At 52.0% G+C, this 17,503-nt stretch overlaps 1 protein-coding gene across 19 annotated transcripts in view; it reads right to left on the bottom strand.

Moving 5' to 3' along the window:
- AFDN (afadin, adherens junction formation factor) overlaps positions 1 to 17,503 on the bottom strand; it is a 110,937-nt gene that overhangs the window by 74,890 nt on the left and 18,544 nt on the right. For 12 of the 19 annotated variants that reach the window (XM_042253722.1, XM_042253732.1, XM_042253723.1 and 9 more), the window contains exons 2-3: positions 6,072 to 6,267; positions 807 to 922 (exon numbers count right to left, since the gene is read on the bottom strand). In XM_042253722.1, coding sequence (XP_042109656.1) covers positions 807 to 922; positions 6,072 to 6,267 — 312 coding nt within the window. The remainder of the gene's footprint in view (positions 1 to 806; positions 923 to 6,071; positions 6,268 to 17,503) is intronic. The other 7 variants (XM_042253724.1, XM_042253733.1, XM_042253734.1 and 4 more) reach the window with 1 other exon arrangement.

Genomic DNA, 17,503 nt, shown 5'->3' with positions numbered 1-17,503 from the left:
GACTTTGTAAGTGTTTACCGCAAAGGTGACAAGTCCCGGGAGCACAGCTGTGTGTCTGGATCTTCCACATGGGACGCTGACGTCACACAGACACTGCAAACTGCCGCCAGAAGCAAACGGCGGCCCTTTTCCCAGATCTACTGGGAAATTCAATGTAAGATTTTTCTCAAAATACCCTTAACCTCTGCCTTTGCTATCACTTGTCAACACTGAACTCTAGTCTGTAAGAGGCCAGCTGACTCGAAACAGAATTATAATCATTTTAAAGCTATATTTCATAGTATTCCACATGGAAAGAACAGCGGCACAGGAATTCCAGTCTCATTAGCTGGGAAAGTTTCAGACTCACTCTATTACAGCACCGAGAGAAACTCGAGCAAGTTTACAAAGTAGTGACTTTCCATACAATAATGCGAAAAAGGTCTTAAACATGCCTTACTATTAAGCTGTATCTGAAAGTTCACATGTAAATAGGTCATTCAAGTTTTATTTTCCCTTTTGATTCTTATTAAAACATATTTTGACTTTGTAATTTTGGGGAAAAAAACCTGAAGCTGATTCCTTGATCATGAAGTCTCTGAGTGACAACAGTTTACATAATCCTTTGAAAAGGAGAGAATAATAATATTTGGGATTATTTCATGAAATAGAAGATGAAGCAGGGAGAAGCTGGGCTACTCTTACAGTACTTTCCAGGAGGAAGGTGAAAGGGCAGTTTAGGGAGAGAAGCGAAGAGGAGAATGAGCCCTGGGACCCCCAGTCAGAGGCGGCCCTGGAACAGCTTCAGCGAGTCCCCCGGCTCTCACCTTTGCAGGAACGGCATCGTTCTCATTCTTAAGGACAAACCTGCCCTCTCGGTCATCTTTATTCCAATTCAGCTGCACAACCAGGGGTTTCTCATCTATATCCAATCTTCTTTCTTCTTCACAGCATGAAAGAAAACAAACAAACAAAACACCATGGTTACTTAATGGCACTGGTCAATACAACATCACAACATTCTGATACACAGTAAACTTTACAGACGGAAAACGTCTTGCAACCTTCATTCCTTACTGATAGACTGAATGCAGTTCAATTCCTCTCATGTGGAAGTGACCGTTTCAATGACGAATTCAGGATTTTGGTGCTACTGTACGTAGAGCTACCACGTGTCCAGTGCCAGAGATGGCCAGGCACAACTTCTGACCACATTTAGAATCTAACCGGGAAAATACGAGAAATATACATGGGCTAGGAAAAAAATACACGTAGGGCCTTGCTATATGTTTATTTCTGTAAATCAAGTTCTCTCAGATACAACTGGAAAACGAGACGTTCCACTGATGGATGAGGCTCTTCTCACCTCAGCGTTAAGTGCCGACGAGACGTGGCCCTGCCCCACCAGCATCCGTCCTGGCGTGACCCCTGCGCTTCTCCTCCCCCGTCCCGACTCCTGCTCCAAAACGCTCAGCGCTCCACACTCACACCCCTCCCCCCAGCAAGCACCACCCCACCGTTCTCTAGATAAAGGGCTAAGAGTCTTCTTCCTTCCTTATTTGAAATCTAAAAAGCTCCTGGCAGCCCCCTGAGAGCCCCCACACCTGACCACATTCTAGGAGGTGAGAGCTGGCAACGATTATCCAGGCCGAGGGCAGCAAAGATGGGCAATCACTGTGGAAAAGGAGGCGGGATCAACCGGATGGACTGAAAAGATTTACAGAGGCTCTCAGTAAACGTTACAGACCAACAGCAATGTTAACTACCAGAATACAAAACAAACAAACTCTGAAGTACTATTGTATCAACAGAAGATATGAGAAAAGAGTAATAACTCGAGACTGGGCCGAGAAGTTGGAAATTCCTGCTTCAAACCAAAATTACCAAGTTGATCAGGTGGCAAAATGTGCACTGGGTTGAAATCCCTCATAGCACGTTTTTAGAGAACCAATATTCAGTCTAAATTGTAAAACTGCACAGAGGGAGCTGCCCTGAAACATATGTGCCAGACAACTGCATGAAGATAAATAAGTCGGGGCCCTGCTACAGTCTATATCACGTGTGCCTGACGACTCCATGCAGAAACAGCCAGGGCCCTACTACAGTCTACATCACATGTGCCTGACGACTCCATGCAGAAACAGCCAGGGCCCTACTACAGTCTACATCACCTGTGCCTGACGACTCCATGCAGATACAGTCAGGGCCCTGCTACAGTCTACAGTCTACATCACGTGTGTCTGACGACTCCATGCAGATACAGCCAGGGCCCTGCTACAGTCTACATCATGTGTGCCTGACGACTCCATGCAGAAACAGCAAGGGCCCTACTACAGTCTACATCACCTGTGCCTGATGACTTCATGCAGATACAGTCAGGGCCCTGCTACAGTCTACAGTCTACAGTCTACATCACGTGTGCCTGACAACTTCATGCAGATACATTCAGGGCCCTGCTAGTGTCTACAGTCTACATCACGTGTGCCTGATGACTCCATGCAGATACAGCCAGGGCCCTGCTACACTCTACATCACCTGTGCCTGACAACTCCATGCAGAAACAGTCAGGACCCTACTACAGTCTACAGTCTACATCACGTGTGCCTGATGACTCCATACAGATACAGTCAGGGCCCTGCTACTGTCTACAGTCTACATCACCTGTGCCTGAAAACTCCATGCAGAAACAGTCAGGGCCCTGCTACGGTCTACAGTCTACATCACGTGTGCCTGACGACTCCATGCAGAAACAGCCAGGGCCCTGCTACAGTCTACATCACCTGTGCCTGACGACTCCATCCAGATACAGTCAGGGCCCTGCTACAGCCTACAGTCTACATCACGTGTGCCTGACGACTCCATGCAGATACAGCCAGGGCCCTGCTACAGTCTACATTAGGTGTGCCTGACGACTCCATGCAGATACAGTCAGGGCCCTGCTACAGTCTACAGTCTACATCATGTGTGCCTGACGACTCCATGCAGAAACAGCCAGGGCCCTACTACAGTCTACATCACCTGTGCCTGACGACTTCATGCAGATACAGTCAGGGCCCTGCTACAGTCTATATCACATGTGCCTGACGACTTCATGCAGATACAGTCAGGGCCCTGCTACAGTCTACATTAGGTGTGCCTGACGACTCCATCCAGATACAGTCAGGGCCCTGCTACTGTCTACAGTCTACATCACCTGTGCCTGAAAACTCCATGCAGATACAGTCAGGGCCCTGCTACAGTCTACAGTCTATATCACGTGTGCCTGACGACTCCATGCAGATACACTCAGGGCCCTGCTACAGTCTACATTAGGTGTGCCTGATGACTCCATGCAGATACAGTCAGGGCCCTGCTACAGTCTATATCACATGTGCCTGACGACTTCATGCAGATACAGTCAGGGCCCTGCTACAGTCTACATCACGTGTGCCTGACGACTTCATGCAGAAACAGTCAGGGCCCTGCTACAGTCTACATCACCTGTGCCTGACGACTTCATGCAGATACAGTCAGGGCCCTGCTACAGTCTATATCACCTGTGCCTGACGACTTCATGCAGATACAGTCAGGGCCCTGCTACAGTCTACATCACGTGTGCCTGACGACTTCATGCAGAAACAGTCAGGGCCCTGCTACAGTCTACATCACCTGTGCCTGACGACTTCATGCAGATACAGTCAGGGCCCTGCTACAGTCTATATCACATGTGCCTGACGACTTCATGCAGATACAGTCAGGGCCCTGCTACAGTCTACATCACCTGTGCCTGACGACTTCATGCAGATACAGTCAGGGCCCTGCTACAGTCTACATCAGGTGTGCCTGACGACTCCATGCAGATACAGTCAGGGCCCTGCTACAGTCTACATCAGGTGTGCCTGACGACTCCACGCAGATACAGTCAGGGCCCTGCTACAGTCTACATCAGGTGTGCCTGACGACTCCATGCAGATACAGTCAGGGCCCTGCTACAGTCTACATTAGGTGTGCCTGACGACTCCATGCAGATACAGTCAGGGCCCTGCTACAGTCTACAGTCTACATCACGTTTGCCTGACAACTTCAAGCAGATACAGTCAGGCCCCTGCTAGTGTCTACAGTCTAGATCACGGGTGCCCGACAACTTCATGCAGATACAGTCAGGGCTCTGCTACTATCTACAGTATCTTCTGCTCGAGTTAGAAGAGCAAAAGCCTTTAGTTTCCCAACTGACTTCACACAAGAAATTCTAACGTGGAAAAGGGCTGCGAGAGGCATTTCCACAGCACTGGGCCAGCGCTCCGTCCCCACACGGGCTGAGGTGCCAGGGGCTCACTAGGCACATGTCACCCATCCAGGGAGCACGCGCTGAACCTGCCAGACATGGCAGGAACCGCTGGTCCCTGCGAGGCTGGGCACTGTCTCTCCGGTGGGCGTCCCACCTGTGTCAGGTGCGTTTGCCACAGCACTGTGGAAACCAGGAGATGGGGATGCTGCCTCCACCCAGGAGTGGGGCAGGGTGCGCCCAGGAGGCACGCCCCCCATCAGGGAGCAACTGTGGCTGGGAACGGAATGAAACCACCAGTTTTCCTTTTACGTGTACTACTTTCCCAAATAACCAGCAAGCTGTTAAGAACATAAATCCTTATGAACTTGTCTGGATCTACGCAGTAAAATAAAGTGTTAAATATTTCCTTTGGCCTGGGGATGCCACAAAAAATTCCTGACACACTACGGGCTCTGTGACGCGAAAAAGACTGAGGCCCCACACTGGGCCCACTCCTCTGAGGGCTCACACCCACGGTGTCCTCCTCTCTGAGGCCCTGCTGGAGCCACACGAAGCTGCAGGACACAGGTGGGCCAGCCTGGCTGAGCATCACCAAGGGGCCAGGGCTGGGGCTGGGGCACAGACACGTGCTTCTTTACACACACACCTTCCTGGTGTCTTCATCCCACACAAGTAACACAGCTTACTTTTCAACTGAAAACAGATCTAGCAAAGGAAGTTTAAGGAGAAAATATTCTTAGAAAAAAAATAATGAAGCCCATTCCATTTTTAGATCTCAAATCCCAACCGTAGATATCATTCCAAAGACCTCACGTGGTGGTGTTCAAATGACCAACGGTGCAGAAAGAAGCGTGGGAAAGATGAGAAATACTATCCTCCTCTCTGTATGCTACGCACAAAGATTCCAAGGTGAAAGGAAAACTCAGCCTCAGAGAAAACATCTAAAATCGGGAAGATCCTCTCCTGTCAAATTTAGTCTAGGTACGATGTATGCAGGTGATACCCCAGTGAACTTGTAAGAGTGATAAACAGATATGGCCCACCTAATAGAATGCTGGCAGTATGTGGTGATAACCAAATTCCACACACTACAAAAATCCAAGCCCAATTTCAGGCAAAGAAAGCTATACTTCAGGAAGAAAACTAACTAAATAAAATAATGTTCAAGCAGGTTTTGCGGCTAGAACTTAAATAGGATTGAAATAATGTTCGTGCTATCTGTAGTTCTTTGTTTACAACATTAACTGGATTTTGCTATCTTTTTTTTTTTTTGCAGGTGACTCAGTATTTCCAAAGCACTCATAAAAATTTAAACACTTCTACATTCCTCATCAGTTCAACCTAAACTGCCACATGATACACAGCATACATATCAAACCTTAAAACAAGGAGCAGAAAGAGTTTCCTCACGACGCCTGTTCTTCCCAAGAACACGGTTCCTGTTCCACAGAACAAAGACGCTACAGCAAGACTGATGGTCCACACTCACACAACAATGGGCTATTTCTGGCTGTAGCACTATAATCTACAAATAGAGTTACACGAAGCATTTCTGCAAAGTCAAGCAGCCCCGTGTATCATCGAAGTAGGTTCCAGACCTGGAGAATTCAAGTATGAAACACTGCACTCCTCATCTCTGGAGAAGAAAGCAACCCCCCAAACTGCACCTGCGAGGAACCTGCTGGGACACCTCACAGACACACTCGAGCTCTGCCATCTGTTTCACGGCTCCCTCGGAACACGCCGGGGCAGCAGTGGAGCTGGGCCCCAGGGAAGCGAGCGCACCGCGGCGAGGACGGCGCCCGCGGCCGCCCTGCACACTGACCTCCGCTGACGTGCACCTCGTACAGGGAGTACTTGGGTGACGACAGCATGCGCATGTCGGGGCGGAACTTCTCGGCCAGCGTCTCCAGCACGTCCTGCGTGGTGGCGGTGCTGGACACCCGGATGCATTTCGTGGCGAAGTTCCCGGCGGCTTTATCTTGAAAATAAAACCTCATCACTCCGTGGAACTCCAAATCCTGAAAGGAGAATGAAATGATACATCTTTGAAAAAACGACAGCCTATAAAAAAGAGACGTCTTCAAACTTAGTCAAGTGACTTGGGGCGAGCCTCTCCCCGCGTGGCTCAAGCGTCAGGTCCGGCGGCAGAGCACCCATGTCAGCAGCAGCTGCCACTCAGACCAGGGCCCTCAGCTAGAGCCAGGCACCGCTTGGTCAAGTCTTCATAACCACCCAGTGAAGCAGATGCTTCGATCAAACCCCAGCCTCAAGATCTGGCCACTAAAACTCACAAAGCCTGAGTATCCCGTCCAAGCAGGATCAAAGCAAGTCCAGAATTAAGCCTGGATGCAGTGAACTCCGAGGTCCACACCCGTCTGACCCTGAGGGCCCATCTGTCCCGAGATTTCAAAGGGGCAAAAAACGCTAAGGCCAACCCCAGCATGAATGTGAATGAATGGAAACTCACTTTGGCTGAATGTAAGTATTTTCAGTATGAACTACTCGCCCCAGATCAACAGGCACAATGTGGATTTTTCTTAAAATTCTTTGTTTTTTAATAATCTTACTTCCAGAGAAAAGTACAACAGATGCCAACCAAAGACCACTCCGCGGGAAGCCAAAGCCCACACACAGGACCTTGGGCGGGTCCTTCCCAGGGCCCCTCTGCTTTTTCAATCAATCACAGGTTTTATTTAGGCAACACTTGCTGCCACCGCAATACCAAGACTCAGGAGTTCACACCCAGGGGCAGGGGCCTGCTGCGGCACAGAGCACCCGTGCCTATCTGGTGGGCCACACCTTACCAGACGATACTATGCCCCCCGGGACTTCCTGAACAAAGCACAGCTCCCTGCAGACCTCCCCGGACACTCCCAACCCCGAGGCTACCTGCACCGCCCGGGCACCAAGAGCGCCTCGGCGGGAGTCCTCAAAGCTCCCCTCCCCTCCCCCTACACGTCTTCCCACATCCTCAAGCATCCAGAGCCACCTCCACCCTAAGAGCAGGCAGGGGAGCCCCCTCACCCTCCTCCTCGCAGAGGTCCCTGCGGCTTCAGAGACCCTCACGACCACTACTATCCACATCCCAACCTGCCAGCCTGCCCTTCCCGGAAAGGCACCATCTAACGAGTCTTCACCTGAAGGGACAGGGAGTATTAGCGTGGGCTTAACGGCCTATTTGAAAATTAAACTGGACAAAGACACCTTCAGACACATTTCCAGCCCCTGGGTTCCTCCTGGGTCCACCCGACTCTGCTGCGGGTCACCCGCCCCTGTGTACCCCCACCCTGGGCTGGGAACGCAAGGATCAGGGCTGTATGGGAAGGACAACCCGAACCACAGACGCCGGGGTGAAGCTGGGTATGGGCACAGGGTGGCAGCTGAGAAAGCAAGTCAGGAGTTGCCTGTGTGTGGCCCAGGCCAAACAGCCAAAAATCAGGCTGATAGTCATTTTAAGAAACCTCTCTACGATGCTCTTAAGGAAACAATTCTCCAGGCTCGATCAAGCCTAAATAAAGAGGACTATCAAAAACTACCTTTGATTCGATTTGCACTAAATAAGCATTAATAAGTAACTAGCAGTTCAGTTTGCCAGGCCTCCGTAACATCACACTGGATCAGCTAAGCAGAGTCGTTACTGGGCGAGCCCCTTAATAAGGGAACACGTCAGCTTTCTGCTCAATTATTCAGCCAGTTTCGGCCAGTGTGCATAAGTCTACAGAATTTTGTCAAAGCTGAGAAGACATAAAATCAAGTTCCTGAACGTTAAACTGGGCAGGCAGTGACCAAGCTACCAACCAATAATAATCGTAACTAACGAATGTTACAGGCCATCATGTGCCAGGTGCGGACGGTCTTCAGCATTTAATTCCCCAGACTAAGAGGCAGGTGCTGCCATCATGCCCACTGCGCAGGGGGGACAAAGAAGGTCCAGGGAGGCCAAGCGCGAGGCGCCAGCACACAGCCGCCCGGCGGCCAGCGCCCCGCCCCGCCCCCCACTCCCCGCCCCCAGCGCTGCCTCCTGGCCCCCAGTCCCTCCAGGGCCAGCGGCGTGACCCGCGGCCGGTGCTCCGCAGCCAGCACTGCAGCTCCAGGCACCGAAAGGCGGGGCGACCTGACAGACCGCCCACTCGGCTCCTTTCCTCAGCGGTCACTTTTCCCGACAGGAAAACCGCCTGCTTTCTACCTAAAGGCACATCCTCACCTTCAGATACAGTCTTCCCCGAGAAACACGATCGCCCACGGTCACCACAACAGTAATGAATCCTGCTCGGGGTTGCGTTACCACTCTTTAAACAGAAGTGTTCTTGTGTTTATCAGAAGGAATACAAGACCAAAAAAGAGAGAGAGAGAAGGCTCGTTAAGAAATTACACACACAGTCAAAACGAGGAGCAAAGACGCACAGAGGTTTGCTTTTCAATATTTTACCAATACCTCATTAGTCAATGAAACTGATAATCAATCGGTCTTCTTATCCAAACCAGGACAGCCCCAAATTTCCTTCTGTTCAAGCTACCGAGAACCACCTGCTTCAGAGCTTAAACAGGCTAATAACCAGGCTCTGTTCGCATTCTTCTCACTGCTTCCAGCATTTCTAGGAAAACCAGGTCCCAGCCTGTAGCCCAACAACGCTACCTGCAACAGGCAATCACCTTTCCAATCCCCTCGTTTACAGGACCACTGCTTTATCTCATACACACACCTCATTCCCAAGGCTGCTTCCTCCAAGACAGCTGTGTGCCTTCAAAACACAAACATTACTCTGCATGAAGCCATCAGCCAGATGATGGCCATGTACTCACACAGTTAAACCAGCAGCAGCATTCGAATGCCAACAGTTTAGGTAGAGAATGGGCAAAACACCTGACTACGGGTTTTTAAAGTCGCATCAATACTATTTTTTAAACCTGTATAAACTACTTCTTAAACTGTTTTTAAACCAGTACTGAAGAGCACTTTTTAAAACTATATGCATTGTATTACCTATAACTTCTTTAGGACGGATGCTCCCGAAGGCTCAGCACCGTCTGGAGCGGACCTTCGCCCACCCCTCCCAGGGAACGTGCCCCCCGCTGCACACAGCCTGCCCCCGGGGCGCCTCACCGTGCCGCGCGGGCGCTGGGTTTCTACAAACGGAGGGGCTGAGGCTCGCCGAGTGTCACATGACGGACGGCTAGCCCTGCTCAGCACTGAAGTGTTCTGCAACGGAGGCAGGTACGCTCTTTTCTCAGACATGGTGCTACTGCGCACTTACAGACCGCAGGACTGCGTGAACATGACTGTTACTTGCAGCCGGAAACCAAACAAAGGGGTGAGCCTGGCTACACGCTCTGGACTGAACCCACTCATCTGGGTTCGGGGGCGAGCCGGGACCGTGATCCACCACACACGCCTCACAGGTCTGCGTGATCCAGTGATTCTGGTACGGCTCCTTGTCTGGAAACAAAGGCACGCTCTCTCACACATCCCAGTGCACGCCTTCTCGAGGTGAGCCAACCACCGTTCTCTTAACATCACCAGAGCCGAGGTGGAGCAAGCTCACTGAACGTGGGAAAAGTCACCTTTCAGGGGAAGATTTCAGAGTTTTCTGGTCTAAAAAACTGACCCCAACACACACACCCCACAAAGAACGCACGCAGATCACCGCTTTATGAATGCTAACAAACCACCCTGTATCCATCCACGTAAGCGTTGTAAGTAAGACAATTCTCGGCCAGAAAACAGCCTGCTGTGAACACCGGTCAGCAAACATGGCTTTCAAAGGCCTCAGTTACGGCCGCCAGCACAGTCTACTCACAACTGTCAGATTCTGAGGCAGGCTCCCGTGCACCGTCTACTCACAACCATCAGCTTCCGAGGCAGGCTCCCGTGAGCCGTCTACTTACAACCGTCAGCTTCAGAGGCAGGTTCCCCGTGCGTTCCGCTGGGAGACGCCGGTGAAAGCGGAAACCTACCTAACCCCTTAGTCAGCATCACAAGGGGATGAACAGTGAAGTTCTCCCCACAGTCCTCTGAAAATCTTTAATCTCTGTATTTGAGTAGCTACCACACCATATGCACTGGGGATGTGAAAGACGGCCACCTGTCTAGGCCGGGGGTTCTCCCCAACTTTGTCCGGGGTCCTCCAGCAGACTGGTGAGACCTATGCCACTGCTCTCAGAATAAAAGTGTTAAATGCATAAAGCACAGAGGGTTGCAAACCGAACAATCACAGTAAAACGCACTCATCAGGGCTTCCCTGGTGGTGCAGTGGTGAGGAACCCGTCTTGCAATGCAGGGAACACCGGACAGATCACCGGTCCAGGAACATCCTGCGGCGCAACCCCGGAGCCCGGGAGCCGCACTCCTGAGCCCCCACCCCCGGAGCCCGCCGTTAGGAGAAGCCTCCGCGAGGAGAGGCCTGCCAGCCGCAGCCGGAGCGGCCCCACTCACCGCGGCCAGACAGAGGCCGGGCAGCAGTGCCAGGCCCAGTGCAGCCGGTAAAGACAGACTCTTCACCAAGCCCAGAGGCCGAAACACTGCAGACCTGAGACAGAGGGTGAGTGGCCTTTACCAACATACTAAGTATGGTCTAGACCTGACTTTGGAGAAGGCAATGGCACCCCACTCCAGTACTCCTGCCTGGAAAATCCCATGGATGGAGGAGCCTGGTAGGCTGCAGTCCACGGGGTCGCTAAGAGTCGGACACGACTGAGCGACTTCACTTTCACTTTTCACTTTCATGCATTAGAGAAGGAAATGGCACCCCACTCCAGTGTTCTTGCCTGGAGAATCCCAGGGACGGGGGAGCCTGGTCCAGACACATCGTGACTAATCCACTTCCCTCATCTACAGAGCTGGCAGCCCACTCTCTCAGGCACGCACACGGTGACGTCACTGCGTCCACTGAGCTGGGCCGATTCCTGTGAGTGGAACTGCAGAGCCCTCCCAGCGCCCCGCTTCCCTTCAGGCTCACCATAACCAGAGAGCACTCTCGGGACAGTTTGGGTTCATCTTCACCGTGTTAGAAGGCACAGTCAGTTCACACACCGCTTTCGAAACCTGTATCCTATAATAAACATCTTCATGGAAACCCATACTTTAAAAATGATAGATGTCATCATAGGGCAATTTAAGAAATGTAAATAAATTTGTCTACATAAAAATAAACTTTCATTTGGGGGGAAAAAAGGCAATAAGTAAAGTCCAAAGACAAGTGACACACTGGGGGAAGAAACATTTCCAACCTACATGAAAGAAAGAAATATAAGATAGAGAAAGAGTCTCTAACATATGAGAAGAAAAAACCCACCTTAAAATGGATTAAAAAAACCTCATGTTCACAAAGTGAATATGACTCAAATAGGAAAAAGGATGAACCACCTCCTTAAAGACAAAATAACCGTGAAACTTCAAAATAAGGTCACGTTTCTCAAAGTGGTAAACGTCTAACAACCCCTGCTCTTGTGGGGTGGGTACAAGACACATATCCACGGAGCAGGCCTGGGGCAACGCTCGGCAAATTGAGACGCCCCGGGCACAGCGCGCCCCCTTCTGCGGGCGCGTCCCGAAGACACACAGGCAAAGCCGTGCACTGCGGCACTGGTGGTGACAGCAAAGGTCTGGAAACGGCGCGGCGAGGGACGCCGGCTGGATGAACTCTGGCCCCTTCACATAACGGAGCGAAACACTGCCGCTGCACTGTGACACAGGCCGGAACACAAGCACGCACTTCCGTGGATGCAAGACACAGTCGCGTGTGCGACGGCCACACAGCCACGTGTGCGACGGCCAGCACCTTTCACTCGACGCCCGAGCATACCTGCAGAAGGAAACCCTCCCTAAAGCGGACAGGCGAAAACGCTTCCTCCACAGGGAAGATCCCCTGGAGAAGGCAATGGCAACCCACCCAGTATTCTTGCCTGGGAAATCCCATGGACAGAGGCGCCTGGCGGGCTACAGTCCAAACAGTCACAAACAGTCACAACTTAGCAACTCAGTAACAACAGCTCTTGTCACTGAAGAAGTCTTAAAGCAAAAGACAAGATGTAAAATTAAGCGTCTCCAGCACCTAGACTGCTGTGTCTCAATCCTTTTCTCCACTAAAAGGACCCTAGGATCCGTGGAGAAATGGTCTAATCCAGGTACGGTCAGAAAATGGACTGAGTTTGGGACACCATATTACTCCAGAAAACAAAGAAGTCTGGAAAAAAAAAAAAACTTAAGAAAAACCGTCCAGCCACCAAAAGGTGCACCTGGCCAAATCTGGACAATCTGATTACCAGCAGCGATAATGACTCCAAGTGACGAGACAGAGAAGCCACGGAAACTCCCAGCTGCACAGCGGCAGTAACGAGCAGGGAGAACGCCAAAGGCAAGGTCACTGTCACGACTGCAGGCCGCTGCAGCACCAAGAGCCGGAAAGCAAGCAGCTCAAGCCAGAGAGAGCGGGATTCACTGTCTTCCTGCGGCTCAGATGAGGCAGACAGGCTCTTGAAGAATTCCAGCCAGTAAGCGTGAAAGAGATGACAGAACTGGGAAACCGGGATTGTTTCAACCCTCACTTGTCGGGCAAGGACTGGCACCGCCCCGGCCAGGAGGGAGCGGCCCTGGCCCGGCCCGTGGGCGCTGTGGGTGGGCTGCCGGGGCCCCGCCTCCGCCCCCAGCTCGCGGCCAGCTCCCGAGGCCCTGCTGGACGTGCGTGCGGACCGCAGCTCCGTCACAGCTCCAAGGCTACAGCAACAGTCGCCCCCCACCGCCGCTGGGGATGACTGGACATTCTGGACAGTGAATTTCAGAGACAGGATTACGCTTGCGCGGTGTTTTATCCTGTGATCTCAATATTTTGCTCTTTTCATATGCGTGCATACAGACGATTAATATGCTCAGTGGTTTTTTTGCCCTTTTTTTGGCTAGAGATACTTTTTAAACTATTTTCTCATGTTTAAGTATATGAGCACTTGAGAATTTTTAGATGGGAAGTAATGAAATGTCTTCTCTCAGATAACCATGTCCCTAAACTCAGCTTCAATAATAAAATGAGGAAATTTTCTTTTAAAACCTGTTTCTTATATCTGCACTGAGTCTGAAGTATGTGAAACATTAAAACGTTTCTAAATGTGAACAAGGGTAATGCCCCATGCAACATATACAGAAACTGGTGGACTATCATTTACTGCATTTACATAACTTCCAGGCAAACACTCAGCCGCAGCAGCTGATTCAAAGCAGCTTGCACAACTGATACGCTGCCATCTGAACCTCTATAATACACTAAAAATTGAATTCACAGCATTCAATCTGTTCTATTAAAAAAAAACAACTCAAGAAACTTACCTAAATGAAAAAATTATCCTCAAATCTTCACTGTTGTATACACTGCATTAGTAACCAAATACACTTTGAAACGGTTTTTGAGTCCTTTCCATATTTTGAGGCCTTTCATATCCTCCATGAGACACTTGAAAGGGGGTTGGGGGGGAGAGAAGAAGTTAGAAACAAAATAATCTGGGGGCAGAGCGTGCAAGAGCAGCGGCGTGAACACGACCGCCTTCTGGCTGGGCTTTCACAGAGAAGTCGGCACCGAGGCTGACCTCTCTGCCTGGTTTGACTGGGGGCTCCCGAGCCGCCTTCTTGGTGCCAGGCGGGACCTGCGGACCGCACTTCCTGCCTCACTCTGCCTTATCAGGTGAGCACAGCAGATCGGAATGCCGCCTGGTAGCAGGCGAGAGCGAGCCAAGGTGAGCCGCTCACAGCAGCGCAGACTTCGGGAAGGACCGCGCGGTTTAGGGGGATGTTTGGCAGCACTGATGCAGAAAGGCAGCCGGAGGGCAGGGCGACACAGGCGAGAACAGCTCCCGGCTCCGCTGGGTTTCCTCGGCGAAACTGCGCAAGAGAACGTTCACGAAGAGCAGCAGCCACCAGAGTGGACTGTCATTCTGTCACCAAAATAACACTTCTATTCCAGAATTCTCCACACTGAAGTAAGTATTACAAATACGTGGGGTATTTAACTATAATGCATCCGTGTATAGGCTAAAAAAAAAGTACATTCTGTAATGCATTCTTTAGATGACTAACGGAATACGTCACAGGCAAGAACTCAAAGACACAGGAATATGATGATGAAAGAAAGTGTCAGGTTCCATAGAATGAAAACCTCAAAAATCACTGACTTGTTTTATACGTAAAGTTACACTATATTTTTTAAACAAGATATTACCATTTCTAGACAAAATCAGAAACAGTAACAAGGAAGTTTTTTTTCAGCTTAAGAGATACGCAACGAGCAGTACTAACCCAGAACGTGGTGCTGGGGACCTCCCCTCCCCTACAAAGGACCTCAACTGCCACAAGGCTGAGCCAACAGATGTCAACTTCTGTCCTGTGACGAACAGGGAGATCTTCTGCTGGAGCAGACAAAGCAAAACGCGGGAAAGGAGAAAAAGCACAGCTAATAATAACAATAGGAACAGCAACAGGTATCCAGCCTCAAGGAGCATCGCCAGAGCAGAAGGCAGCGCCACCCGGAGCCAGGCGCTTTCTTCACGCATCTGCTGCACCTCTGGACACCGCCCTGTCTACAGACCCTCAGCTGAGCCCAGGACACGGCACTTCCAGCCACGGCCCTACAGGGCGGGCACGACTGTCTACAGACCCTCAGCTGAGCCCAGGACACGGCACTTCCAGCCACGGCCCTACAGGGCGGGCACGACTGTCTACAGACCCTCAGCTGAGCCCAGGACATTGCACTTCCAGGCACAGCCCTACAGGGCGGGCACCTCTGTCTACAGACCCTCAGCTGAGCCCAGGACCGGTAAGCTGCCTGACCAGGGCCACACAGTAGCACCCTCGGGTCAGAAGGCGGTGAGACAAGAAGCTGCACTTCTTTCTCCCCACGAAGCGAGGCTGCCTCTCGCCTGTTGCCCTGTTGTGAAGAAAGGCTGTATCCTTCCCACGCCCAGTCACACGCAGACTGCACGGCCAGTCAGCACCCCACTAGTGCACAGGTAACACAGCCAGCGCTCTGACACACACCGAGTTTACAGAAAGGAAGGCCCGGAAAACCCGCACTGAGGCTGTAAGGGGGCGGGGGAGTCCCACAGGCAAAGGCACGCCAGGTCCAGGAAACACCTACGGGTAAAAAGCTAAACCGTAAGCCCTTCAGAATGGAGCACTGAGCACACCCCTGAAGCAATAGAGAAGAGCTATAAAAACGGAAGCCTAAGGAAAAGACCGAGGAACCCAGCTACATTTTAAGGCTTTAAATCTGTGTGACAAAACACTGTCAGAGACAAAAAAAAGAAAGATGAACCAAAACATGCTTGCAACACACACAACATGCTTGCAACACACACAACATGCTTGCAACACACGCATAAGAGGTCAGGATTCCGAGCTACAGAGATTCCCTACAAATCAAGTGGAAAAGGCCAAACGGCCCGAGGAAAAAACACGGACAAAACGTAGAAACAGGCAATGACGGGCCGTACGCACAAGAGAACACGCTCACTCCCTGAAAACAGGTTAGCACCAGTCAGGATTATTATTTCGTATAGTCTAGCTTATCAAAAGAAATCTGAATATTCTGAGGACGCAGGGGCTTCTGAGGTCTGGAATGTAAACGGGCAAACCCATCTCAAGGTCGGTGCGGCAGAATGTGCTTCCGGCCTCTGGCGGAGAAATCACACATCTAGGTGTCCCCTGGGACACCGCCCTGGCCCAGAAGATGACAGGCACAAGGGCGCCCTGGGAAGCCTGCTCTGTAACAGGGACGGCGCTGGACAGCCTGGCCATCCCGAGGCGGGAGCAGAGATGAGGCAGAAAGCGGGAAGAAAGCGGGAGGACGGTCAGGAGGGACGGCTGTACCTATCAACTCGACATCCTGGGGCTTCCCGGGTCTCCTTCAGCTGAAAGATACCTCGATGATAACAACCACACCTCCCTTGTTGATTCGGGAATGAAACAGAGCAACAGGCCAGCTGTGCGTCGAAACCACTGCTTGGCAGGCAACGCGCCAGAGGTATGAGCTTGGCAGTGACTCGCGGAGGAGGTGGCCGGGAGGGCCTGGCCTCTCAACCGCAGCCCCCCTCAACAGCAGAGGCCCCAGGACGCAGACCCTGCTGGGGCCACAGGTCCATCGGGGGCTGGCCGGGGCACTCCCTGCGTTGTCCAGTAATAATTCTCACGGGGTGGAAAGGAAGAAATGGGGAAGGAGGGGAAGAGTCGTCTGGAAGGAAGGAAACGATAAAAACCAACACCCAGGGTCAGATTTCCGAAGCTGGGACCAAGTCAGCTCAAAGGCAAAGCCCACTGCAGAGGAACATGTTTACGCTGCGTTAGACACAAACATTCAGTAAACAGAGTAGCAATCTACAATAAATGTTTTAAAAAGAAATGAAAACTGCAATTTACAAACAAAAAAAATAGAACAGACACTAAGCCCAGGGGATAAGGTGCTTCTCTGTCCAGCTAAATCATCTTCACCCCCTCCAACTCCAGGCGATGGGGAAGAATAGCAACAGCCTCTGTTCTCAGGGACTTGTGATCCAACAGGAGAACCTCGCGACAGGCAGACGCCGGCAGGCGAGGCGGAGGGACCCAGAGTCCCGGGACCCGGAGGGAGGGGCGCCCGGCAGCGCGTCTGAAAGCGGCAGCGCGTCTGAAAGCAGCAGGACCGCGACGGCCCGAGGGGAAGGAGACGGGCGGGCGGCACCGGGGCTTCTCGGGACGGAGCGCCACACCGGGCTCCGGCAGCCAGGGGGCGCTCCGGGCGACAGCCCAGCCGCCGGAGGGTCTGGACGGGAACCTGCGGCACCGAACGGAAGGCTGAGAAGCGCACAGCCCGGACCGCGCCCGCAGCAAGACGTGCTGCGACGGAACGACGCCGACGATGCTTTGGAGGCAGGGCTGAGGCCCGGGAGACCGGGGGAGTCAAGAATGGGGCAAAGGGGCGCCAGCAACCGAGACAAGGGGCGACCGGGCGGTCCTCTGGCTGGGAGGCTGCACGAGCCGCTGAGCGGAGCCAGCGTGAGGCTGCGGGCACGGTCCGCTCGGGGTGGTGTGCGCACTGGATGCCCCGAGGAGGAAGGAGCTCTCGGGGAGCAGAGAGGAGGCCGCAAACCGGGGCTCCTCCACTCGGCACAGGAGAACCGACCGGACCCCGGGGCCAAGTGGAGCCGAGGCCAGGGGATCGCATCAGAGGGCCCGAAGGGCACTAGTGACCCAGACAAGAGCCGTCGGGGGGAACTCGAGGGTGGGCCCTTAGGGTAACG

This window comes from Ovis aries, chromosome 8 (assembly GCF_016772045.2).
Source record: "Ovis aries strain OAR_USU_Benz2616 breed Rambouillet chromosome 8, ARS-UI_Ramb_v3.0, whole genome shotgun sequence".
Lineage (NCBI taxonomy): Eukaryota > Metazoa > Chordata > Mammalia > Artiodactyla > Bovidae > Ovis > Ovis aries.
Note: the sequence above shows the minus strand (reverse complement) of the source record. Positions and strands in the feature narration are given on the sequence as shown.